Raw genomic sequence first — 26,691 nt, 5'->3', positions numbered from 1 at the left:
AGTATTCACAAAAATGTATTTCCTATCCGCAGCAGATACAGCATTTATCATTTGGGTTTTTTGAATTATTTGTAGTTTGCTATGGGCGGAAAAGCATTCGCAAACAGGTTGCTATGAGTGGGCAAAAATGTAAGCTGTTCTGCGTACGAAAACATCAATGTTTGCAGCGAAGTCTCAGAATATGTTCTGCAATTCGTAAATACTAATACTGATTATACTAATATTGATACTAATATTGATTAAAGGTGTACTATGTACTCCTATAAAGTACCAAAGTTGCTATAAATGACCAAAACAGCTCACATTTGGCTTTGTTTACAAATTTGCCATATTAATATTGGCTAGACAGATGCGTAGTAAGAGCGGAGTGTGGGGTACGGGAGGTTAGGCTCCCCCCAGTCAGCAATATCCATGCACACTCGTTATAGGATATGTAATAAACGTTCAGATATGTTTTTTAACTATTTTCCTAATCTATATTTTGTATTATTCTTCAATAAAATTAGGAGAACGCAATTTTACGACAGTTTTCCCGAGTTGAAATCCCCCTTCGTTAATGTTGAGCTGAGCAACGCAACTGCTCTTCAGTCTGCTGTTATTGGATGGTAGATGGAGGATGGAGTTCTGTGAGAACACGAGTTTCACATTCGTCAAAAATCCCAACCGTTTCAAACGGATGGACTCTATGGAAAGAGGCTATAAAAGAAAAAGGCGGAATTTAAGTTTACTGTATTGACATGATTTTAGATATTCAACTGGTGGTGTAGGATGGAAGCGGCGGTGGATTTTTATAATTATCCTATAATACTATAATATAAATATGCTGATCACTTAAATATTGTTGATCAATTTTGTTTAATTTTTTGCCGAGTAAAGCCTTTGTTTATTTTGCCTTTAAATGAACTATATACGTTTTTCAGTTGGGCTATATTATTCTACTGATTTATTTAAAAACAAAAGGGGGATTCCCTAAACTGTTGAATTGCTGAATTGTTGAATTTTGGTCAGCTGTTAATCAGCTGTTCCATACAAAGTCAACTTTCAGAAATTTCAGCAATTCATCAGCCTCGGGGCTGTTGAAAATTTTGTTGAATTGCTGAAAAGCCAGAGCTGTCACCTTTTTTTAAAAGTCGTGGCAACTCTGTAACATTTTAGTATCACCAGTACGCATTATTTATTTTAAAATCAACTTAGAAAGCATATTTGTGGTTCTTTTTACCTTTAAAACACTTTTAGACAGTAACTAGCAATAATAAATCAAATTTTACATGCTTAAAGTTCCGTGAAATTTTTCAACAAATAACAGCTGTTAGAAAATTCAACAGGAACCATTTTGGGTCGTTCCCTTAATTGCTGAAATTTTTTGTTGAATTTTCAACAATTCAGCAATTCAACAGTTTAGGGAATCCCCCTAAAATAATAATAATTTTTGTAAGACATCGATGTTCTTATTGAAAACATCGAAAACATCGAAAACATCGATGTTTGCGAACATCAAATGTTGGAGATGAAAATTCAGCCTTCCCCCTAAAAAATCCCTCCATCGATATTCCACAACGATTGTATTTCGTTCCAATTACCAATTGTCAGCTCCCAAATGTTTCCATAGAGGGCGCCCGTTTCCTTAAACCAGTTTCTCCTTCCGCCAACTTGGCGCTCCTAAATGTTAGATTTCATGGTTTTTCTAACAGCAATGTTAATGTTTTTCTTACATTGGCAGAGCAGCGGCAGAGGCGCAACAGTTCTGCCAATGTAAGAAAACGTTGTATCCTAACATTGCTGTTCGCATATATATTCGATATCGCGAGGCGTTATTCGTTCCGCGGCTATCGACAGTGTGACCGAGGGATGGGTGAAGCCAAGACACAATCCCAGAAGGGGACTCGGCTAAGTTAGCATGGACACTTTAATAAGACCGAACTTAATGTTATCGATGTTGGTTATCGACGTTTCTCCAACTACAAGATTCGCACAATTTAGTTTCCCGATCTTCTAGAGCTTCTGGAGCCAGGACAAGATGCCCATCAGCGGGCTGTGCATCGAGCTGCGGCCCAACCTGCGCAGCGGCGTGGCCTTCCTGCTGTTCGACCAGCAGATCTCGCAGAGCCACGAGACGCGCGTCGTCATCCGGGACCACAATGTTTACATCAGCGAGAAACTAGAAAATCGGGAGTCCGAGGAGGAGGATTCCAGCTCCGACTCCCACTCCGATTCCGACTCCGAGCTGCTGCTCCTCCGGCACGAGCACTTCGGCATGGACATCGGCTGCCTGTCCACCTTCCTGGTCAGCGGCAGCCACATAAGCTTCCGCTTCAACTACACCCAGATTGACCTGGCCACCGTGGACGGTGGCGCCGTGGAGGTGCCACTGGCGCCGCTCCTCCTCTCCTGCCGGGAGAACGAGCTCCTCACGATCAACTGTCGCGACTGCCGGGCGCAATTGGTGCCCGCCAGGAGCTACCGCAGGCTGCGCGAGTTCCCCAGCTGCGTGGTGGATCCCAGCGAGTTCTTCTGCCACAACCATGGAGCGGAGGGCAAGGCGCCGCCGGTGAGCCTGGTGCCCGCCGCAGCAGATCTCTTCTATGGCCTCAACTATGTGGTTATAAACGCAAACGAAGCAAATCCACGCGTGCTCAAGCGGGAGGATCATCTGTACTGCCAGCGCTGCATGCGTTTCCTGGGCCTGTCTATGTTCAACGGCGACGCCGCCCGCCTCTGGGCCGATGCAGTGCGTTGGCTGCCCGACGCAGCGGCGGCGCCGGCGGCTGCTGCTGCTGCTGCCCCCCAGCGCCACTTCTTTCGCAGCTCCACGCTGACGCAGCTGGTCAAGCGGCTGCTGCACTCGCTCTGGCCCCAGCCGCTGCCGCAGCTCTGCCTGAGCACCAGTCGCGCGGTGCTGGTCACCTCGCTGCCCAGCCGCCGGCAGCAGTTCATGTTCCTGCACGTGGTGGAGTCGCAGCTGCGGGTGCTGCGCCGCATCCGCCCGGACTCAAACCGGCTGCGCTGCTACCGCGCCTGCAAGTTGTACTACGGAGCCTTTGGGCCGGATCCACCGCTGCTGGCCAAGTGGCAGGCGCAGCAGTCGCTGCCTCAGATGGAAATCTCGCCGGACATGTTTTTGGCCCTGCAGCAGCGACTCGAACTCAACGGCGCCTTGATTCCGCACGCCTGGCGCGTTAACTCGGCGGAGGAGCAGCTGCAGCTGTCGTACTTCTTCTACGAGCAGGAGGAGCAGCCCGAGGATCATCAGTTGGGCCAGCTGGAGGCCAAGCAGCAGCAGGAGGAGGAGGAGGATCCGTACGAGACGGATGCAGGACATGCCAGCGAGAGCGACGACGAGTACTCGGATACGGACACCGCTTCCGAAGAGGCGGCCGTCCATTCGCTCGGCAAGCGGACGCTCCTCAAGCGCTGTCCCACGCCGCCGCGCTCCTGCGACAACATGTCCACCTCCTCCTCGTCCGCCTCCTGGGAGGATAAGTAGTGTCCCTAATTATAAGCCCCAGCTTAGCTCGTAAGTCAAAGGAATCTATCGCTGTTGGCTGTACATAGAAATTAATTCCATTTTCATTTAGTTTTTGAGCTAACTTTATTCAAAATCCCTTGCTCTCGTTGTTTGTAGTAGAATTAATGGCCAACCCATAATTATTAGCATCGAAAAAGATTGTTAATCCATTTTAAGACTACCTTGTTTTGTGGAGAAAAATTTTATTTAATCACTTGACTCTATCGTCGCATATACATTTTGATATAGTTTAACAAACGTTTTGCAACAAGTATTAGCTGGATAAACAATGCTTGTCTTACAGCAGCGAAACGCACTGTACTCGTAATCAAAAACTAGTTATTTGCTTACACTTTGACGTTCCGTTTAATAGTAAATTAGTAAAAAAAAAGAAGGCGAGAAGAGTAAGTTGAAATATTTCAAATATTCAATTTTTATATATTTCCAAAGAACTGAAAGAAAAAAGTTTTCCAAAATGTGACTTACCAAAAAAAAGAAGAATATATTTTATGTATATACTGTATGTATGCTAACATTTCAAGAAACCTAATCAAAATTAAACAAAAAAAGTGTACTCAAACTCTGTATAATTCGAAAAAGAAACGCAAATATTTCAACAAAGCTATTATTGTCAAATATCTGTAATTGAGCTATAAACTATTAACAATGAATAGCCGAGAAAGTGGTCTATATTTTTGAAAACTCCCATGTAAACTATATAAAAAATACCTATTTATATGTATAAAGTCAACGGAATGAATGTTAGGAAGAACGGTGCGCGTCGCGACTGTAAGAGCTTCATACAGTCGCGACGCGCACTGTCTGCACACTCGACAAATGTGATTGAAGACGCTTTGGGTATGTAATCTCAACTTGTGTTTAGTTTTAAGCGAAACTCATGTGTTCATCCAAGACAAAGAGGACAGAAGTCTGGCCGGGATTCGGGCGACGAGGAGATCACCTGAGGAGAAAGGGTAAATAAAGTGGGAATCGTACATGTAATCATTTTATAAAGTAAAAACAATTGTTTTCATTTTTGGGGTTTAGATCCAGGGCTCGGAAATTGACACACGAGTTAAATACATGAAAATTTGTATTTTACAGTGTGAGCAAAATTGTTGACATGTGTGTCAACTACAAAAGTGTTAAAATGTGTAAAATACTTGTTAGCACACACAACTCACTTCTGTTTTTTACACAATGTGTTATTAACACGACGTTTTTTTACACACTGTGTTTTTAACACAAATGAATATTACATTTCACTGACATTAACGAGTCGAAGGGAAAATGAAAAACCAATATGGGCCATAAATAAATTATATGTTAGTCTTAACCATTAACCATTTATCAGTTCAACATACAATTCTGACACTTTAATGTCAAAAACTCATTGTGCTAAAAACACGCTGTGTAAAAAACATATGTTTCTAACATATAGAGGATACTATTTTTTACACGTTAAAAACACAAGTTTTTTACAGTGTGTGTTATTTTCAGAACCCTGCCCAGATCATCACCTCGAATTCACTTGGCCAGGCGACGCATCTGCTGGGTCTGCTCGCTCATGGCTATCTGGGCATTGTCCGCCTGGTTGATCAGCGCATCCAGCTTGTCCAGCTGCGAGTCCATGCGCTTCTGCTTGGCCGCCTTGGCGGCGCTCACCTCGGCGGCCGTCGGCGGTGGCTTGGCCAGCGGCTGCTCCTGGACAGGTGGACGCTGCTCCTCCTGGCCAGAGACCGATCCCGATCCCCCCATGCCCGCTGAAAGATCCACTGAGCCCGAGCTGCCTCGGACGAATATATTGGTTAAGCTGCCACAGGCCGTTTGCTTAAACCGATTGAGCTTCTGCTGCGTGCTGGACAGGATGCTATTGAGCTCGCCCAGCTTGCCGCCCACATTGGCCAGGCCCTCGTCCTGTTGCTCCAGCAGCTGAAGCAGCAGAGTGAGCGGAGTCAGTGGGAGATTCGCTTGGTTAGAGGGCAGTACATACCACCGCCTCGGCGGCCTCCTGTTCGGCCAACTCGTGCTCCAATCTCGCCTGGCGCTTCCGCTCGAATTCCTGGGCATCCGGCGGCTGGAGGCCCAGCAGCTCCGCCCGCTGGCACTCCTGCTCGTAGCTGTTGTTCTCCGGCTGCTCCGACATGCTTTCAAACAACTCAGTCACTCTGTCGCCCAACGACTGGCGATGCCATCGATTTTTTGGCTGGTCGTGGCCCCAATCTGCGGCACAACGCATGCGCATAGCTGGCTGTTTTCGGGGCACAGCTGATGCTTACTTAGGGCTATATAATTAAATACATCAACATTTCTGCTCTTTACGGGCCTCACATAGTCGCTAACCGCGACTACTACGTATATTAGTTTTGGATCATGGTGTTTGGTAATCAAAATACATCTAGGTGGGACTACATTTCAAAGGGATCACGAGGCGTCGGCACAGCGCTCGTAGATCTGAATGTAGGACTCGGTTAGCGTGATCATCTGGGGCAGGATCTCGGTGACATGCAGGTCCTGCATCTCGTACCACTGGCCGTTGGCCTTGTGCAGGATGTGGGCGCGATAGGTGCCCTTCTTGGGATCGCCGTCGTGCACAATATTGGCCACCAGATTGTATTTCGTGTCCTTGACATCCTTGTCGCGCTGCCGCATGCCCAGAATGTCGCCAAAGTCGACGTTCCTGAAAATTAAAGCAATATGTTTAAGCATAACGTTTATGGCTTTGGATTAGAGCCCTGCGTGAATCATTCAATTTTTGTTTTATCATTGTATGCCATGAAATTTCCTATTTGTTTAATTCAATTCTATGTGAAATAAATTGAATGTTTCTCTAATACATTTTAAATTGAATAAATGAATGGATATTTATGAATTTTTTGAATTTTCCAGTTTTTTTTTGCTTTCTTTTGAGAACAAAAAGTGGAACATTTTTAAGAAATCAATGTTAACTGCTTAGAAAATAAAATTCATGCAGATTTAATCACCCTTTCTTCTTCAAGAGAACCATGAATTATTCAATTTTTGTTTTATTATAGTATTCCGTGAAATTTCCGATTTGTTTAATTCAATTCTATGTGAAATAAATTGAATTTTTTTCTAATTCATTTTCAATTGAATAAATTAATGAATATTTATGAATTTTTTAAATTTGCCATATTTTTTGGAGCTTTCTTTTGAGAACAAAAAGTGGAAAATTTTTAAGAAATAAATTTTAGCTGCATAGTAAATAAAATTTAGGCAGATTTAATCAAAAAATTATGGCAATTTCTTCTTCAAAAGAAATTGTCGTTTGAATTATTTCGGAGTTCATGCCATTCATTCATTTAATTCTTTTAAACTCAAAATTCAAACTCATTCCATTATATTAAACTCAAGATTCAAATTCATTCCATTCTATTAAACTCAAAATTCAAATTCATTTAATTCTATTTAATAATTTTAATATTTTCGGAGTTCATGCCATTCATTCATTCAATTCTTTTAAACTCAAAATTCAAATTCATTTAATTCTATTAAACTCAAAATTCAAATTCATTCAATTCTATTAAACTCAAAATTCTAATTAATTCACTCATATAAAACAAAAAATTTGAAATAATTCATATTTCATTCCATTAAACTCAAAATTCTAACTAATTCATTCATGTAAAACAAAAAATTCAACACAATCCATTGAATCCATTCATGCAGGGCTCTACTTTGGATCCAAGCGCACTCACTTGATGGGAAAATTCACAATGGTGGGATTCTTCTCGAGGAAGAAGGTGTTCTTGGTGAACCGCTTGATGTACAGGATAATGAACTGCGGCAGGCGGGTGATCTCGAAGCGCTTCATAAAGTTGTCCTTGTAGGTCTTGTACTCCTTCTCGGCGCTGCCATTGAACTTGCCCAGCAGCTGGTAGAGATTCACCTGCGGTATGATGTTCTCGCGGAACTCGTCGGTGAACAGCGGCGGCGGCGGCAGGTCGCAGGTGAGGTAGATGAAATTGGTGTGCTCCACCTGGTCCTTGTACTCCTCGGTGGCCAGCAGCTGCGCCTTCGCCGCATCGTCCAGCTCCACGGGCGGTATTTTGCGCGTATAGATCTGCATCTCGCCCAGAAAGATCTTGTAGAGTATAGACGAATTGGGCTGCTTGTTGCCCTTGAGGGCGCGATGCAGGGTGTTCAGGAACCAGGACAGAAAGTCAATGGGATCGCCCTGTTCGGTGATCTGGAATCGCTTGCTCGACCACAGCACCACCGCCTGCAGCATCTCGTGCGGCGAGACGTGCGCCTTGAAGTTGCGCGGATTCCACATCTTGCGCATCAGCTCCCCGAATCGCTGGACCAGCGTGAACATCGAATCCCCCGGCGGCCGCTTGACATGCGCATAGCTCTGCTCCCGCAGGAAGTAATCCCTCAGCGGACCGACATGGGAGAGGGCGTGCAGCACCACATTGCAGTAGTCGTTCGCCTTGATGTTGTTCAGACCCACAACGCCGGGCAAGTAGAGCACCCCGTCCACGGTGCGCGAATGCTTCGGCTGCAGCTGGTCCAGCCTGCTGATCTCCTGGCGCGTGAACGTCGGATTCAGCACATACTTGATGTCGTCCAGCGAGGAGTCGATGATCTCGTAGTTGTCCGGCAGGCAGTAGAAGCGCAGCGTGTGCAGGTTGAGGAACACATGGTGCGCCTCGCCCACCGAGTGCGTGTAGGCGTGGGTGTTCGTTCCGCGCCCCTGGAAGTACTTGCCGCACACCAAACAGGCATAAACATTGATCCGCGTCAGCGAGATGCTGCACAGCTTCTCGAAATCAAAGTCCAGCAGGTTGCGGTTGATGGTGTCCAGGTAGGGACACACCCGGTACTTCGGATTGAACACGGACGGCGTCTCTGTCGATGGTAGATCACCTTAGTGCACATGTTAACCCATTTATACCCTTTTTGCCCATATTTACCATCCTCCTCGACGGGATTCGCCGGCTTCTGGGCCAGCTTCATGCGCTTGGCGGCTAAAACGTGGAGTTCAGCACTTAAATTAATCTGTAACTATGGGATAGGTGTAAACCTACCTGGGGCTTGCGTTTGCGCCATTGCTTTGTACCAGACTTATTCACAAATTCATTTAATTCTAAAAATTAAAATTGTTTTGTTGACAGCTTGTTTCGGTTAGAGATGTGAAATAGAGCAGCCAAATCATCGATGGTGCTATCGACACTATCGAGTGAGCGCCTTCGGCGGCACTATCGATGTTTTTTAAACTATTACGATACTTTCAGGTGCCTCAATGAAAAAAATTTATTCAAAAACGTTTCAAATCACATTACATTTTTAGACTAATAAAAAAATTAAAGTTTTGTAGAAATTAAAAAATGTTCATCAGCCCAAACATAAATATCTATCTTCAAACGTTAATTTTTTGACACGTATAAAAAAAAAACATTTTTTTTAAATTTTAATAAGATTTTTCTTTAATTTGTTTAAAATTTGGTTAAAAATAGTGGAGTACTGGCTAAACGGGGTCACCAATTTGACCTAGAACGGTAATGACCACATTCTACAAATCCTAAAGAAAGGATGCCCAGTTACAAATTACTTAATCAATTTTATGGAAAATTTGAAATGTTTTTTAAAAATTAAAAAAGCGAAAAATAGGATTGAATAGTGATTACATTTTAGGGAGCATTGAGATCTTTAAGAACTGGTTTCATGTGTAAATTTTTAAAAAATTTTAAAAGGTTATCACATAATTGAAAGTCATCAGATTAGCACTCAAAATTAATTAACAAACAGGTTCGCATCGCTCTAAAATCCGGAATCCTATGCTTATCGGAGGCTCTATTTTACCCACATTAATTTTATTATTAGTTCAGGGGGCCTTACTGCAACCCCCTGTGAAAATTAATTAACAAACAGGTTCGGATCGCTCCTTAAAATCCGGAATCTTAAGCTTATCGGTGACTCTATTTTTACCCACAATAATTTTTTTTATTAGTTTAGGGGGCCTCACTGCAACCCCCTGTAGATGATCTGCTGCAAATCTCCGATCGAGAAACGACCTTAAACGACACCTAGCCCAGCGAAGAGAGCGAGACAAAGCTTCTGAGTTTCGGATTCTCCGAAGAAAGCTCTGGCCGGCGATTATTGCTCCCGATAAGGTGTAAACACAATTTCCAGTTCAGTTCTTCCAGCGATCCCCTTGCACTCGGAACGGAACTTTCCACCCGGGCAGAATATAGATTTATAGATTTAAAGTAGCAATCCGATCCAATCACCATGTGGGCCGATCTTGCGGGCAAGGTGATCTTGGTGACCGGTGCCGGAGCCGGAATTGGACAGGCCCTGGTCAAGCAGCTGGCCACGGCGGGAGCCACCGTCATCGCGGTGGCCAGGAAGGCGGAGCAGCTGGAGGAGCTGGTGGCCTTCGATCCGGTGCACATCCAGCCGCTCCAGTTGGACCTCAGCGGGTGGCAGGCGGTGCGCGAGGGCCTGGCGAAGGTTCCCCTGCTGGACGGACTGGTGAACAACGCCGGAGTGGCGGTTATTAAGCCGTTCGAGGAGCTCACTGAACAGGATTTCGATGTGTAAGTGGGTTGTATCTCAAGAACTCCAAGATACTGACAAGTTAGGATCGTTCGGTCGTTAAAAGTAGGTTTTGAACGGGAATTTCCATACTATCTCCCTGTTTAAAACCTACTTTAACTTATTAAGACTATGTCCAGTTTTATAAGACTTTCGAGTTTTCAATAATACGTAAAATATTGTAAAATATTATAAAAGGAAACGTAAATTATTGTAAAATATTATAATTATTATAATTTGAAAATATTATAATTATTATCAAATCTAATTGTTTATAATTATTTTTATGTAGTATATTTTGTAGTATTGTAGTATTTTTTGAATTAAGGCATATTTAAAGCCCCCATCTATTTACATTTTCTGCTGATCATTAATCAGAATGACTCTCTTATCAAAGAAAAGTTTCGCTGCTTTCGGAAGATCACTAACACCGAATTCCTATAGTATGATAACGATTATCAGGACCAGATTATAGGAAAAGGGCAACTGGAAACCCACTTCAATTGACCTCCAAAAATGTTACCTACACACAAAAAAAGTGTGTTCCCGTAAAATCCATATGGCCATGTAAATTTCAGGTCATGCAAAGCCCATATTGTTCCTTTCGACCAGTTCAAATTTACCTGGCCGCATATCAAATTCAAATTGATCTTAAATAATATAAAATCGATCCACGTTTCAAATCGATTTTTTTGGGTGTAGCTTTTATTATATTAGAGTAGTATGGTAGTATCATGGAATAGGTTTATATTAAACTATATTTTTTCTTCTAGCCACTTTGATGTGAACATCAAGGCGGTGTTCAATGTCACGCAGTCGCTGCTGCCGCGCCTCAGAGACGGCGCCTCCGTTGTCAACGTATCCTCGATAGCTTCGAGCCGATCCTTTGGCGGGCACACAGCCTACAGTGCCACCAAGGCGGCCCTGGACTCGCTGACCAAGTCGCTGGCCTTGGAATTGGGTCCGCGAAGGATCCGGGTGAATTCCGTCAATCCCACCGTGGTGCTGACCAAAATGGGCGCCGACAATTGGTCGGATCCCGCCAAGAGTGGACCGCTGTTGGCTCACATTCCGTTAAATCGGTTCTGCGAGGTCCAGGAGGTGGTCGATGCCACCGGTTATCTGCTGAGCAGCAAGTCCAGCTTCGTTAACGGCCACCACATCCTCCTGGAGGGAGGTTACTCCGTTTCCTAAGAATCAATCCGAAATTCAATCAAATTAAAAACAAAGCCTGGACTAAAACTGTTTGAACTTTCTCTGTAGAATGGTGATCCTAACTTTAAAAATTCCTTTTCTTTTGTTTACTAATACATACATCTTATGAAATGTATTTATACAGACACAATTTTCGCTTAACCCTATAGATTTGCGCTTAAAACTAGAAATGGAAAAAAAAAATCAATAGATTTACAATTTCGGCTCTTCGTGATCGGCCATTCGCAACGATATTCATTCGTTTTTTCCTGGCGCTCTAAGGTCATTTGAATTTGCAGACGTTTCCAGATTGATGTTCTCGCTGTTCGACGGAGTAGGAGGCGGTATATTCCATCCGAGCTAGGCGCAGATCTTGCCCTGCTGCTGGCTCTGCATCTGCTGCTGCTTCTTCTCGCGCTCCCGGCGACGCAACTTCTTGCGCCGGCGATCGATGACCGTCAGTTCGCCCTTGATGGTGTTGTAGGCCTTGCGCAGATCCTGAATCTGTTTGCGCAGTATGGTGATGCACTCGTCCGAGCTGAGCGCAGGATCTGCAGAGGAAAGAAAGGAGAAAGGGATGTTAATAGAGGAGTAGGAGGATTCATGAGCCTTACAAAGCACTTACCCAGCTCTACGAGGAAGTTGTATGGACATGGACGCACTCCTGGCGTATTGCCCGTCTGGATTCCCTGCTGCAGGGACGCCTGCTGTTGCTGCTGCTGTTGCAGCAGTTGCTGTTGCTGCTGTTGTTGCTGTTGCTGCTGTTGCTGTTGCTGCGCGTTGCTTTGGGGCAGCATTTGCTGGCGGGCACTCTGCCGTTGCTGCTGCTGTTGCTGTTGCCCTGCAGTTGGAGCTATATTATCCGAGTTGTCGTCGGTATCGGAGCCAGCTAAAAGAGTTAATATGCCATTAGATTTCGCAATAATAAGGCTACTTATTCTTAGGGTTCTGAAATTGACACACATGTTAAAAAACATGAAAATTTGTATTTTACAGTGTAAGCAAAGTTGTTGACATGTTTGTCAAATACAAAAGTGTTGTGAAAATGTGAAAAATTATTGTTAACACACAAAGCTCACTTGTGTTTTTTCCTCAATGTGTTATTAACACGACGTGTTTTTTACACACTGTGTTTTTAACACAAATGAAAATTACATTTCACCGACACTAACGAGTCGAAGGGAAAATGAAAAACCAATTATATGTTCGTTTTAAACATTTCAAAGCATATATGAATTCTTATACTCTGGAAAACCGTGCATTTTTAAATTTTTTAATGTCAAAAACTCATTGTGTTAAAAACACGCTGTTTAAAAGAACATTAATAACACGTCGTGTGAATAACACAAATGGCATGTGTGTTATTTATGTTTCTAACATATGTAGGATACAATTTCTTACACACAAGTCAATCATTTTTTTGAACTTAATACAGTGTGTGTTATTTTCCGAACCCTACTACTTATTAAGCATTCCTTACCTGTGGTGGCCGTGGTCTTCTGGCTGCGCATCCCGGACACCTGGCGTCGCCGCTTGCCCAGCGATTGGAGTTGCGCCGCCACGGCGGCCGCCGTTTGGGCGCTCATGGGCAGGGGTTTCCGGGTGCGCTTGCGCTTGTTCAGTGCCCCCAATCCGCTGGAGTCCTCCTCGTTCCCGTGCTCGGCACTCTTCTTTGTCTCCTCGCCGCTCTCATCCTGACTGGCCGAGTCCGGCGAACTGTTGGGCGCTGATGGATTAATCTCGACCGTCTTTCCCGCCGGCGGAGTGTCGGGTGGCAGGGGCGTTATGCCCACAATGGCCAGCGCCGAGTTCACAGCGGCGGCGGGCAGCTGCTCGGCGCCTCCGTAATTGGGCGCCGGACTGCCCGGTATGGTCTCCTCGCACAGCAGATTGATGGACTCGTTGTGGGGATCGCTGATCAGCGGCGAACTGGCCGCCGGTGTTGCAACATTGAACAGTTCCTTGCCCACGGCGTGCATAACAAAGGGTCGCGCCACCACTGGAGCACTGCTGTTGGGCGCCTCGGCCATCTCTGCATCTAAAATGTAGCTGGCTGGGATCTCTGGTGCAGCTGGAGGCACACTAGTCGTCGTTGGCTGCTGTTGCTGCTGCTGTTGCTGCTGCTGTTGTTGGTTGAAACTGGAGATGACAGTGGCTGCTCCTCCGCCGGTGGTGGCTATTACGCTTCCCGCAACTGGAACTCCTGCTGTGTAGGCCTTCAGCAGCAATCCTCCCACTTCGCCTTCCACTTTTGGTGCCGTGGTGATGAAGCCCTTGGGCGACATTAAAACAGGAGCTGGTGAACTCGGCGTGGAGCCGGGACTGTGACGAATGGCGGCGGCGGAGGAAACCATAAGCGCCGGAGTGGCCACCACCACGGAGGCGGGAATCTCGGGCAGCACAATGGGTATGCCAAAGGAGGAGCCAATGCTCTTAGTGGCCACCTCTTCCTGCTGCTGCTGCGGCTGAAGCTTGGCCAGCGGTGGTAGTTTCCCGGCAAAGGAGCTGCCCTCCGTAGGCTTCAGCGCAATGGGCGCCTGTATTCCCGGCTGTACTCCCTTTCCACCCACTTCCAGTTTAACGGGTGCCGGAACTGGCGGCGTGGGCGTGCTGCTGCTAGTGCCCTCCGTCTCCGCAGTAACCGCTGTAACCACGGCGGCTGTCTGAGCCTCCTCCTGCCCGGAACCCGGACTCTTTTGCTCCCCAGTCGTTGTGGTGGTCGTCTGCTCCTCTGCAATCACATCCTCGATGACCAGACGCTGCTCGGAGTCGGTGCTGTCCATGGATTCATCCGAGAATCCCGCTCCCGCGGTGGCCGTGGAGTTGGGCGTATGGGCGGTGGGCGGTGTGCCCGCCGTGGAGCTGGCCAGCGAGGAGAGGGCTCCACCCACGGGCGTCTTCCGCTGCTGGATGGCGCACTCCAGCTTCTGAATTGTCTCGCTCAGCTCGCTGTTCTTGGCGGGCAGCGAGGATTCGAGCAGGGACTTGGTCTCCGGACTGCTGGTCGCCGGTCCGGGTCTATAGAGTTCACCCAGCAGAGGACCTGTTTGAATCTTCAGTGGTTCACTTAGCATCTTGAGGGTATCCAGCTTGATGGCACTGCTGCAGAGTTCCAGTTTGGCAGGCGGTGGATTGGGTACCACTTCCTCGACAATCGCCTCAACTGGCGGCTTGCTCTTGCTGTTCTCCTTCTCCACCTCCTCCTTCTTTTGGCTTATGGCCTTCAGCACCTTGTCCGCTATGGAGCTGGTCTTCTGCTCATAGCTGCCGGCATCCAAGTCGAAGGCAGCACCGGCTGCTCCGGCCAGCAGGATCTTGACATTCTCCAGCTTCTCCAGCTTGTTGTCCTTGGACTCGCCGGAACTGTAGCCACTGCCCTCGTTGGAGGTGCTCAGCTCGAAGACGTTCCTCGTTTCGATGAAGGGACTGCCCACGATGTGCGGAGGAGCAGGCGGCTGTTTGCCGCTAGCCTGCGGCGGAGTTTGGAGTTTGGGCGAGGCCAGCACGGAGTTGGAGCTCGTGGGCGGAGTGCTGGGGCAGCTCAAGGCGGCTGGAGGCGTTGGCGTTATCACTGGCGCCGCTTGGTTAATTGCACTAGCCGGCGGCGGTGGCAGTGGCTCAGGCGGCTGCAGTGCATCGGTTAGAGCGCGTGTGGTTTCTTGGACCGTCTGCGCCAGTTCCTCATTCAAAGCGGTGATGTTGAGATTGAAACTGGGCGACTTGCGCAGCGCATCGAAGGGCGTGGCATGATGAGGAGCCAGTTGACTGGGTGATCCAGCTGCTGCTGCTGCTCCAGCTCCCGGCGGCGTGTGCATCTTGATCGCATTGCTGGAGGAGGGAGTGACTTGGCCAGCCGGCTGAAGCACTTTTAAAGTGGGCGGGGTTAGCTGCTTTTGCTCCGCCGGCTGTTGTTGCACCTGCTCCTTGTCCAGCTTGTAGATCTTGGGCTTTTCCAGGCTCAAGGCGGCCTCTTTCAAGGGAGAACCTCTCTTCTTCAGCTTGGTTGCTGTCAAGGCGGTCGGCATTCCAGTGTATCCCCTTTCGTGTCCAGCTGGAGGCAACTGGTGCTGCTCCAGACTCTGCTGCATGGCGCTGGCCTTGAGTGCCAGCTTCCTGGCCGCCGAACTGACCACTGGGGCGGCGGGTGAAGTGGAGGCTGTTCCACCTGTTCCCGCGACTCCTACCGCTGGCATTACGGCTGTGATCACGGAGGCAGCGCCAGGAGGAGTCACCACTGTTCCAATTGCTCCAGTGGCTCCGGCCGGCGCAGTTCCGCCCACCGAGGCCATCGGCGAGATGCGCTTCTCGAACTCAAAGGGCTCTGTATCCTTGAACTCATAGACATCCGAGGATAGCAGCTTTCGCATGCTTAAACCCGATCCACCAGCGGCAACTGCTCCTCCTGCTCCTCCTGCTCCACTGCTGCTGTACTTGGACTCCTTGGCATTGGTGGCATTGGCTGGCTGTGTGGCCACTGGTGTCGTCGCTCCCGCACCACTGCTAATCTCCAGCTTGCTCATATCGGGCAGCGAACGAGTGGCCGAACTGGAACTCACCGCGGAGCCCGACGAACAGAAGGAACTGGACGAGGAGGAGGAAGATGAGGGCGAACAGGCGGCCGGCAGTTCCACCTTCAAGCTGGCCACCGGTTCGGCAAACTTCTTGGATTCCTGCGAGGAGCTAGTGGCTGCTCCAATCGATTGCTTCTTCACTGGGTCTTGCTTTTTACCCGCCTGCTGCTCGGCTGTTTTCTTCCCACCGATGGTTAGATGCTTCTCCACAATCACCGAAGTGTATTTGGGGGTAGTGGAGGTTGATCCGCTTGAGGTAGCCGCCTGGTTAGCCGAGGTGTTCCCAAATCTAGCTGGCGCTATCAAAGCGGTGGGCTTGATGTCCGCTCCCGACAAGAAGGGCTTGCTTTTGGCTTCCTCCTCCTTAAGCTCCGTTTTGGGTTCCAGTTTGAGTGGCTCTTCCTTTACAACCAGCGAGGATTTCAAGGGCTCCTTCTTCCCAGCGCCCTTTGCCTGTTTGCGATAATCGGAGGACTGCGAATCCTCGTCCACATACGACTCCGTTTCGGAGGAGAGCTCCGTGGAGCTGCTCTTGGCCGAGGACTCCTGTTTGGGCTCCTTCTTGATGTCTGGCAGATTTGCTGGCTCATCGGATGACTCCTTCTTGGCGTTCTCCTTTTGCTCTTGATTAACCACCGCCTTTGCTAGCAGCTTCGGCTGGAATCCCTTGAGCTCCGATCGAATCTCGCTGAGATCATAGTCGCGTCCCTTGGCGGAAGCGGCGCCGCTGCTCATGGCGCGATTGCCTCCAGCGCGGGATCCACGAACAGAGGTGGTCTGCTGCTTGGAGGGAGCTGCATCCTCCTCCTCCTCATCCTCCTCTTCGGAATCATCGCTGGGATGGTTAGCCGGTGCCGTGGAGGAGGCCCTACTGCCCACCCTTCCTTTACCGCCCTGCTGCGCCGCCTTGCCCGTTTGAGGCTTCTCCTTGGCACTCTGCTGCCTCTTTGGCCGCCGCACCGGCTCATCGGAGTCCGAATCCGATTCGGAGGCCATCGAGGCATCCGAAACGCGACGCGGAGTGTTGGTACCCGGTGTCACTCTCGTTGGACGCTTCTTCATCTGAGATGCCGCCGCCGCTGGGGACTTAGTGCGAGCTGAGTTGGTAGCCACCACTCCCGACGAGGGTGTGGTGGAGCGGGGCGGCATGGAGTCACTGCGTCCGCGTCCCCGCTTGGCTCCTCCCGTCGTCGCCGTCGTGGTTGTGGTCGTTGGGGTCCTGACCACCGTGGACAGCAGGGATGGCGTGGAGCTGGCTCCCCCCAGACTTCCTCCTGGCTGAGAGGGAGCTCCGGTTGCAGAGGAATTTCCCGCTGAAGGTGGTATTTTGGAGGAACCATCCTTAACCAGCTTATCCGCCACTCCCGGTGGAACCTGCTGCGAAAGGGAGCCACTGCCTCCTCCACCACCACTACCGCTATTCGCACTACTGGTGCTTATGGTGCGGGTCTTCTGCTTGGATCCCTTGGTCAGGTTCTCGGCAATCCGCTCGCGCGGCACCCACTCATCGTAGCGATTGTTCCAGCCGGTGTAGTGGACCAAATACATGGGTACTCCCCGCTGGACACTAATCTCAATGACCTTGGCCTCGTAGGTGCTGCCATGCGAACTGGGCGACTTCTTCTCGTGGTAGTTGACCTTCAGTTTGTCCCCAATTCCGACCACAAAGTCACCGGTGTCGATCTTCTCCACGCTAATCTTCTCCTTCTTCCGCTTGCCGCTGCCCGGCTGCTTCTCCTCCTTGTCCTTCTCCTTGTCCTTGTCCTTATCCTTGTCAACCTGCTTGCTCCGCTGATGCTTCTCCTTCTTGGTGGACGCCGGCTGGGCGGTGGCAGCTCCAGCGGACGAGCTTCCTCCGGAGGGAGGTGGACCAGGAACTGAAAAAAGGAAGGGAATATTCATTAGTTATCGCTGGAAAACATAGAGAGTTGGCTGCTTTGGGTAAATATCATTTCCATTCCAACTAGATTCAAGTTATAAGGCATACTATTAAATTGAAATCTTCAATTTTAGTTTGTTGGGGTATATTTTTAATTCATTTCTTGTAATTCTCATGTCGAAATGATCCAAAACTCCATTTAGGAATTGTAAAACAGTATATCTACAATCTTTAAAATGTTGTGGTTCTATTATCTCTCTCCATTAAAAGTGTTCCTTTTTAGGTTTTTAAAAAACTTTTCTTTTAACTTTTAGTTAGTTTAGTAAAGCACAATTTTTGTTAGAGCCTTTTGTAGTATTCAAATTAAGTGTAATTCTAAGTGAATTATTAAGAGTATAAATAAAACATAAAATATTTATTAAACTTGTAAATTTACAGTAAACTATTGAAAACTATTTTTAAAAGCTCCCCCAGTTAGCAAGGGAGAACTAATTAATTAATTACCATTTCCCTGACTTAGATTTTAAAACAAAAATAAATAACAAACAAGAGAGTATTAAAAAAAAGGAGTGTTTTTAAGATATCATATCTTTACATACACTTGTGTATCTTTTCCCTTGTATATTTTCGCATATATCTTCAAGCATAATATCTCGAATAGGAAAGAGAAAGAAGATAGTTTCTTCCCTTATCAAATATCAGATATCACAGATATAAACAAAGCAACAAGTGCTTTGCGAAAGCTTTTTATCTACAGACTTGAGTATTTTAACGAGCTTAGTGCCTTTATTAACTTGCATTTTTAGTTAATTGCTCTTGGCCGACTGTTTTTGTCGAGCTATCGATATTTGTATCGATACTAATGAGCTGCGTGAAAGTTCTTCGTGCGTTTAAAAAACCAACCGAAGCAAAGCCGAAGTTTATATATTCTAACTACTCTATTATAAAGTTATTTTTATTTTTGAGGGTTTTTTAAAAAATCTATAAAGATTGTTTGTAATGTTTTAAATTATATATTGTAATTTTTTTGGTATTCTTTTAAATCGAAGTCTTTAAAGATTTAAAAATATATTATAAAGTTCTTTTGAAGAAGAAGAAGATCTTTAGAATATTTAAAAATGTATTATAAAGTTATTTTGATATCGAAGTCTTTAGAAGATTTAAAATATATATTATAAAGTTATTTTGATATATACTGTATGTGTAACACATTTTTTTAAGGTTTTTTAAAAATCTTTAAGGAATCTTAAGGAATGTTTTAAATTATATTTTGTAAATTGTTTCGAATTCTTTCAAATATAGGTCGGTAGAAGATTTAAAAACCTCTTGATTAAAACAAAGACGTTTAAAGAAAGTTTTTGGTATTTATAAAGGTATACAGTTGCCTGTTTTCTGCCTAACTTTAGACAATTTAAAAATGTTTTCAAAAATATTACTTATATAATACAAATATTAGAGGTGATTTGAACGCAAAGTTGTTTCAACTTGTATTTTCTAGTTTTTGAAAGTATCTACTCATGATCTACGAACTAGTTTTAGGCTCCTGGCCAAATGATGGTACCCCTTCGAAAGGGTATATAAAGGTACCCAAAAACAGGGTTGTTCGGTGTCTCAAATATCGTATACAAAATATAATAGTGTGTGTCCGTTGTCAACAAGGCGGCTGGTCGGCTGGTAAACAACCGAATTAGCGCTATTTCAGATTGCTTATCAATAAAACCAACCCAGCTGGGGGGCCAGAGGCTGCAGGGGCCAATGTCGCCAGTGGACAAACAGAAGACATCATCATATCACTAATAAAAGCACATTTACCGGAGCGGCAAGAAGCAGAGTTTGAAGAAGCTTGGAGATTGGATTGGATTTGATTCGAAACAAGTGATTTCCCGGTGGTTTTGCGGTTACATAATCATGCGTTTGCTCAGGCGCAGCTGGGCGGGATTAATGCACCACCAGCAGCGGCGTCTTCTAGTGACCACCAGCAATGGAGGAAGGGAAGAACAGCAGCAGCAGCAGCAGCACAAGTGGAGTTCCCCGGGCAGCAGAACAGAGCAAATGATCTATGCCGCCTTCTGGGCAGGTGGCTTGACCCTCGGCTACCACTGGCTGACCCATAGAAGCCACCATGTGCTCCTCGAGGAGCAAAAGGAGGACGAACAGGAGGCACTGGCTAGACTTTGGCACGTGACTTTAAGAAAGGAACTGCCCACCTACAAGGCGAAGCAAGTGGAGCAGCACAATTGCCCAGAGAATCGCATTTGGGTGACCTACGGCCTGGGCGTTTACGATGTGACGGACTTTGCCGAGAATCATCCGGGTGGCGATAAGATCCTGATGGCAGCCGGCAGTGCCATCGATCCCTTTTGGGCCATCTACCAGCAGCACAATACGCTGGAGGTTCTGGAGCTCCTCGAAGGCTTTCGTATTGGCAATCTGGAGGGAGAACTGGTCGCCACTGTGGACGATGAGCTGGGCTCTCCGTGGTCGCAGGAGCCACAGCGACATGCGCTGCTTAAGCCCGCCTCCAAGAGGCCATTCAACGCAGAACCACCGATTGGCCTGCTGGCCGAACAATTCTACACACCCAACGAACTGTTCTATGTGCGCAACCATCTGCCGGTGCCGGTGATCAGTGCCGAGGATTATGAGCTGGAGATCGACGGTGGCGAGGGGCAGGAGAAGACCCTCAGTCTGGCGGGGATCAAGGCTCTGCCCAAGCACTCCGTGACGGCGGCCATCATGTGCGGCGGCAATCGACGCTCCGAGATGACAAAAGTGAAGGCGGTGAAGGGTGAGTTGTGTACTAAGCAGGGTTCGGAAAATAACACACACTGCAAAAAACCTGTGTTATTAACATGTTAAGTTCAAAAAAAGTTATTGACTAGTGTGTAAAAAATTGTATCCTACATGTGTTAGAAACATAAATAACACACATATGTCATTTGTGTTATTAACACGACGTGTTTTTTACACAGCGTGTTTTTCACACAATGAGTTTTTGACATCATAGTGTCAGAATTGTATGTTAAAATCACGGTTGCCACTTCAAAAATTTTTTATGAGCCAAAAAAAGAATAAAAATGAGCCAATTTGAATAAAAAAGAGCCAAATTGGTACCATATATCAAATTATCATACCAGCGGAGCAGTTTAGATTCGATCTGGCACAATTGCATTAATAAAAAAATTAATTCGATTTTTTTCAAGTTTAAAATATTTTTTATCGCTTTTAGCAAAAAAGAGCAAAATTCAATGAAAATGGGCCAAGAGCCAAATCTGGCAACCGTGGTTGAACTGCGAAATGCACGGTTTTCTAGAGTATAGGAATTCATATATGCTTTGAAATGGTTAAAACTAACACATAAGATATCATGGCCCATATTGGTTTTTCATATTCCCTTCGACTCGTTAATGTCCGTGAAATGTAATTTTCATTTGTGTTAAAAACACGGTGTGTAAAAAACACGTCTTTTTAACAATAATTTTACTCACACTGTAAAATAACATCTTTCATGTTTTTAACATGTGTATCAATTTCCGAACCCTGCTTCTAAGTAACCTCCCACTTGACTCTCCATCGATTCTTTTTAGGTCTCTCGTGGGGAGCCGGTGCAGTGGGCAATGCCAAGTGGTCGGGAGCTCGACTGTGCGATGTTTTGAGGGCGCAGGGAGTGCAACCGGACGAAAGCAAGCATGTGATCTTCGAGGGCGCCGACTTGGATCCCACCTCGCATCCGTATGGAGCATCGATACCGCTGGCCAAGGCCCTGGATCCCCGGGGAGATGTCATCCTGGCCTACGAGATGAATGATGAGACGCTGAGCCGGGATCATGGCTATCCCATTCGGGTGATTGTACCCGGCACAGTGGGTGCGAGGAATGTCAAGTGGCTGACGCGGATCGTGGTGGCGGATCGGGAATCGGATTCGCACTGGCAGCAGAACGACTACAAGGGCTTCAGTCCCAGCACCGATTGGGATACGGTGGACTTTAGCAAGTCGGATGCCATCCAGGCCATGCCGGTGACCTCGGCCATCTGTGCGCCGCAGTCGGGAGCCAGGGTAAAAGTGGATGAGGATGACGGCGAAGAGGGAGGAAAATATATCACTGTAAAGGGCTACGCGTGGAGCGGAGGCGGCAGGAAGATAGTGCGCGTGGACCTGACCAACGACGAGGGCGCCAGCTGGCATGTGGCCGAACTGGAGCAGGAGGACATCCCAGATGGCAGGCACTACGGTTGGTCCTTGTGGACCGCCCGTCTGCCCGTCTCCGAGGAGCAACGAAAGGCCGGCGACGTGGAGATCTGGGCCAAGGCCGTCGACTCGGCGTACAATGTGCAGCCGGAAAAGTTCGAGCACATTTGGAATCTGCGCGGCGTTCTGGCCAATGCCTATCACAAAGTCAAAGTGAAGATTGTCTAACGATTGTCTATAGTCTATCTAAAATAAAGATTGGAGTTAGAGCTCTGCATGAATGGATTCAATGAATTATTTTGAATTTTTTCTGGGCAATGCCTATCACAAAGTCAAAGTGAAGATTGTCTAACGATATTTTATAGTCTATCTAAAATAAAGATTGGAGTTAGAGCCCAGCATGAATGGATTCAATGAATTATTTTGAATTTTTTGTTTTATATGAATGAATTAATTCGAATGTTGAGTTTAATAGAATTTAATGAATGAATGGCATGAATTCCGAAATAATTCAAACGACAATTTCAAGAAGAAGAAAGGGCCATAATTTTGTGATTAAATCTGCATGAGTATTATTTTCTAAGCAGTTAACATTGATTTGTTAAAAATGTTTCACTTTTTGTTCTCAAAAGAAAGCACAAAAAAATCTGGCAAATTCAAAAATTTATAAAAATCATTCATTCATACATTCAATTCGAAATGAATTAGAAAAACATTAAATTTATTTCACATAAAATTGAATTAAACAAATCAGAATACTATGATAAAACAAAAATTGAATGATTCATGCAGGGCTCTAAATGGAGTTCTGAAATTTAGCCTTAATTTGCACTTACCCGATGGCGAGGCATCCCGACTGCGCTGCATCTCCCTGCTGGAGGCGGAGGCACTGCTGCCCGAGCTAATGTTGGTCTCCTTCTCCATGCTGTGCCTGCTGGTGGAGGAGGAGGAGGAGGCGGCCGCCGCAGCCGCTGCCTTGATCTTGGCCAGCGGCAGATCCGATTCGGCATCTTTGTTGTTTGCAGCATTTCCAGTAACAAGCGAGGATGAAGTGGCTGCTGCTGCTGCTGCTCCAGATGCTCCTAATGATGGCGTGGTGGCTGCTACTGGAGTAGCTGTTGTGGCTGCAGCCGAAGATCCGCTGGCAGCGGCACCCGAGGAGGCAACTGATGCAACAGCCGCCGAGCTTTGCCCTGCCGTTGACTTCTCCTCGTACTTCTCCACCAGACTCTTGACCTTGCCCTGCTGACTGCTGGCCGCCGAGCCCTTCCTTTGCTTCTTGGGTGGTTCCACCACCACGCTGGACTCGCTGGTGTTGCCCGACTCCTCGGCAGCGGACTGCGAGGCGATGGATACGGCTCTCGCCGGCGTAGAAGAGGCTGCTACTGCTACTGCTGCTGCCGAAGTTGAGGCCACCACGTTGGTCTGATTGGGCTGGGCCAGCTTGCTGATGGTCTCCGTCTTCGTAGTCTCCATGGGCTTTGGCGAGGCCACCGAGTTGGCCCGCACCAGACTCCGGCCCTTGCTGCGATTGGAGTTGCGCGAGGTCATCAGCATGGAGCAGCCCAGCTTGCGGTGAAAGTCGCCATAGGGCTGGAGGAACTTCTTGTACGCCTGCTTCACCAGATTCATCACGCTCACCGTGCAGGGCGTGAAGCCCAGGCGCATGGCAATGAGCTTCCACTGATTCTGCGAGGTGACGCGGTTGTAGCCGCCTCGCTTTTGCACCGCCCTAAACAAACGATAGAGATCGACGTCGCGGCTTTGAATGGAGGGCACCTTGTTCAGGGGTGTGCCCCTATCGTCCATATACTTGTACAGCTGGGCCACAAAGCGATCCTTCTCCTCGTGCGGCTCGTCATCCGACGAGTCCGAGTCAATCTCGCCCTCGTCGTCGCTGGAGATGTTCGAGAGGCCGAACAACGAGTCCCGGTCCCAGTGGGCCGGCAAAATGCTGCTGTCCAGGAACTCGAGGGCCGCCTGCACAGCAGGCACATCTTGTTTGCTGGCCACCTCGCGCGTGAACTCGGTGGCCTCCTTCTTGGGCACCGTATAATAGCGGCCGTCCTTGAACGAGCGCACCAGGTACTCGTCCTTGACGCGAATGCGAACGGTGGCCTGTTGGGGAATGCAAATACGGAATGTAGATTAATGTATTTATATTTTACAGTGTGAGCAAAATTGTTGACATGTGTGTCAAATACAAAAGTGTTGAAATGTGAAAAATAATTGTTAGCACACACAGCTCACTTGTGTTTTTTACACAATGTGTTATTAACATGACGTGTTTTTTACACACTGTGTTATTAACACGACGTGTTTTTTCACACTGCGTTTTTAACACAAATGAAAATAACATTTCACTGACATTAACGAGTCAAGGGGAAAATGAAAAACCAATATGGACCATGATATCTTATATGTTAGTTTTAACCATTTCAAAGCATATATAAATTCTTATACTCTGGAAAAACGTGCATTTTTTAATTTTCATTGTGTTAAAAGCGCGCTGTGTAAAATTACATGTCGTGTTAATAACACGTCGTGTAGAAAACACAACTGACATGTGTGTGGTTTTTATGTTTCTAACATATGTAGGATTCTATTTTTTACACACAAGTTAATAACTTTTATTGAATTAAACACTTTGACGTTCAACATGTTGATAACACAAGTTTTTTACAGTGTGTGTTGTTTTCCGAACCCTGATATTAACTTTTATATATGTATCTCTCGATGGCGGGGCGACTCACCTGTGCCGTGGGCGCCACCACCAAGGCGGGAAACCACTTCTCCTTGTCCTTCTTCTTGGACTCCGTCTCCACGCACACCACCTTGCCGATGTTCTCCTCCTTCTCGTTGACCACCTCCTTGGCATCGCTCTCCTCGTCGTCCTCGGAGCTGTCCTCGTTGAGGTGGCCGCGCCGCCTGCCCCTGCGACCGCCCACCACGGGGTTCCCAAAGTGCTCCGGATGGGTCAGCGGCAGCTGGTCAAGCGTTTCGCTCTCGTTGAAGTGCCGCCCGCTCTTGAGGCACAAAGCCGTTCGCCGCAGTGTGGTGATGTCGCCGTCGTCGAAGACCACCGTGTACTGGGAGCAGTCCTGGATCTTGGTGATGGTCGCCTCGACGATCTCCTTGCGATCCGGATGACGCACCTCGACCACTGCGCCCACGCGCAGCTGGCCCGTCGGCGCCTTGATGGCGTCATCGGAGACGATGCCCGAGCCCAGGCCTTGCTTGTAGGCCACCTTAACCTTGATGTTGCGCACCACCTTGCTGACCTTCGCCTCGCAGAAGGCGCCCTTGTACTTGGCACTCACCTCCGTGCCCACGGGCAGCGATGGCGGATCGTCCATTTGCTGGAAAAGTAAACAGGGCAAACGGGATTTACAAATTAATTCAGTTACTCGAAAGGAGGAAGGTTAGTAATGTGCTGGATGGGATGGTAATTTACCCGCTTCATAAATTACCTTCATCTTCTGGGTTCTCTGGTTTCGAAGATATGTTAGCGTAGTGATACGTGAATTGCTTTGGTACATTTTGTTTTATATTTAAGAAAGGAGATTCGAGAAATTAGAAATGTGATATTTGGCAAATTCAAATTTGTCAGAGAGTTTCAGACGAATTTTGAGAAGCGATCCCAAAAATCTGACATAGTTTTCAGACTGCTGGGATTAGAGTATAATCGCATTGTATGAAAATAATAATAAATTAACGAAAACCCAGTTAAAAAATATCGTTTAATCGTTTAAATATATAGTCTATATATAGGAAGTTATTTGTTTTCAAAGTTGTTATCATATTCCCAGGTTTTACCACCAAACTCACTTATTATTATTAGTTTCCATAACCCAAGGTCCTATAGTTCCTATGATCATATAGTTCCTTTTATCCTATAGTTCCTTTTATCATATAGTTCCTAAAGATCCTATGATCCTATAGATCCTATGAACCTATAGTTGCTATAGATCCTAGGAGCCTACAGTTCCTATACATTCTATGATCTCATAGTTCCTATTGATCCTATAGTTCATGATATCATGAGATCATAAGGAACCATGATATGATGTTTCACCCAATTTATTCAATAGATTCTATATCTATATAAATATTTCTCTTTTCCCAATGATAAATTAAATATTTAGGTAGGAATCTCATCTATGTAATATACGTATTTACCCTACATGTGAAATTGTTTGTTTTGGTTCTGCCCACTCACCTGCATCTTAATCTCGAAACTTCTGTTGTTGCAGGGCCAAGTGTAAAGGGTCTCGCTCACTTTCTCCTGCTCGACATCCTGTCCAGTTGTCGATTGAATCCTTTTCGCTCCGCTTTATTTGTTATCCTTTTGTTTATCAACTGGACTGCAGCGTTGCCGCTCTTCTTCTTCTTGCGCTGCTGTACCACCCACCAGGTGGAAATGCCTTCTTCCCCGCCGCCTCCGCGCAGGATGCTCTACTGCAGTTGTCGAAATCTGGTGTCCCCGGTCTCAGTTTCTCGCGGCGCAACGCATTGGTCGGCTGGGTGTCCTTATTATCGCTCTATTTTCAATGGAACTCCTTTAGTTTACGTTTTGGCGCATGAAATTTTCGCTAGAGGCGGCTGACTGTCGACTACAACTATCGATAAAGGAGGTGGTAGTAAAAGCTATCCGATGTCTATCGATATATAGGATACGCGGGTTGGTGTCCCGGCTAAGTGGAAGACACCGTAAGTACTCATAGATGGCGCTATTGCCAGAACCTTTGAATTGCAAATGTGCTAGATGGCGCTATTTACTTTTAAAAACACG

The 26,691-nt window shown here is 46.7% G+C and overlaps 6 protein-coding genes across 7 annotated transcripts; 3 read left to right on the top strand and 3 right to left on the bottom strand.

Moving 5' to 3' along the window:
* Nucleotides 1-1,925: 1,925 nt before the first annotated feature.
* LOC108066046 (uncharacterized) lies at nt 1,926-4,529 on the top strand. The gene has a single exon (XM_017154376.3). The coding sequence runs from the start codon at nt 2,018-2,020 to the stop codon at nt 3,482-3,484; it is 1,467 nt and encodes a 488-aa protein (XP_017009865.1). The 5' UTR covers nt 1,926-2,017; the 3' UTR covers nt 3,485-4,529.
* On the bottom strand, nt 3,685-5,750 carry LOC108066053 (uncharacterized). The gene is made up of 3 exons (XM_017154390.3): nt 5,499-5,750; nt 5,026-5,437; nt 3,685-4,466 (listed from the first exon to the last, which is right to left on the bottom strand). The coding sequence occupies exons 1-2, from the start codon at nt 5,748-5,750 to the stop codon at nt 5,033-5,035; spliced, it is 657 nt and encodes a 218-aa protein (XP_017009879.2). The 3' UTR covers nt 3,685-4,466; nt 5,026-5,032.
* A 63-nt stretch (nt 5,751-5,813) lies between these two features.
* Usp39 (ubiquitin specific protease 39) lies at nt 5,814-8,700 on the bottom strand. Its single transcript, XM_017154364.3, has 4 exons — nt 8,557-8,700; nt 8,443-8,496; nt 7,225-8,377; nt 5,814-6,185 (listed from the first exon to the last, which is right to left on the bottom strand). Exons 1-4 carry the CDS (start codon nt 8,576-8,578, stop codon nt 5,930-5,932), a joined length of 1,485 nt encoding a protein of 494 aa, XP_017009853.1. The 5' UTR covers nt 8,579-8,700; the 3' UTR covers nt 5,814-5,929.
* Nucleotides 8,701-9,653: 953 nt separating this feature from the next.
* Nucleotides 9,654-11,308, top strand: LOC108066031 (L-xylulose reductase). The gene is made up of 2 exons (XM_017154350.3): nt 9,654-10,068; nt 10,840-11,308. Exons 1-2 carry the CDS (start codon nt 9,761-9,763, stop codon nt 11,258-11,260), a joined length of 729 nt encoding a protein of 242 aa, XP_017009839.1. The 5' UTR covers nt 9,654-9,760; the 3' UTR covers nt 11,261-11,308.
* On the bottom strand, nt 11,299-26,507 carry htk (AT-rich interaction domain hat-trick). 2 transcript variants are annotated; one of them, XM_017154331.3, is made up of 6 exons: nt 26,119-26,507; nt 24,653-25,258; nt 22,736-24,017; nt 12,741-17,708; nt 11,886-12,149; nt 11,299-11,811 (listed from the first exon to the last, which is right to left on the bottom strand). In XM_017154331.3, the coding sequence occupies exons 1-6, from the start codon at nt 26,122-26,124 to the stop codon at nt 11,621-11,623; spliced, it is 7,317 nt and encodes a 2,438-aa protein (XP_017009820.2). In that variant the 5' UTR covers nt 26,125-26,507; the 3' UTR covers nt 11,299-11,620. The 2 variants fall into 2 exon arrangements, with proteins under 2 accessions (XP_017009820.2, XP_070074923.1); XM_070218822.1 differs by lacking the exon at nt 26,119-26,507 and adding an exon at nt 25,370-25,516.
* shop (sulfite oxidase) lies at nt 19,355-22,193 on the top strand. Its single transcript, XM_017154342.3, has 2 exons — nt 19,355-20,498; nt 21,298-22,193. The coding sequence occupies exons 1-2, from the start codon at nt 19,619-19,621 to the stop codon at nt 22,125-22,127; spliced, it is 1,710 nt and encodes a 569-aa protein (XP_017009831.2). The 5' UTR covers nt 19,355-19,618; the 3' UTR covers nt 22,128-22,193.
* Nucleotides 26,508-26,691: the final 184 nt, after the last annotated feature.

This window comes from Drosophila takahashii, chromosome X (assembly GCF_030179915.1).
Source record: "Drosophila takahashii strain IR98-3 E-12201 chromosome X, DtakHiC1v2, whole genome shotgun sequence".
Lineage (NCBI taxonomy): Eukaryota > Metazoa > Arthropoda > Insecta > Diptera > Drosophilidae > Drosophila > Drosophila takahashii.
This window is presented reverse-complemented; position numbering and strand designations above follow the sequence as displayed.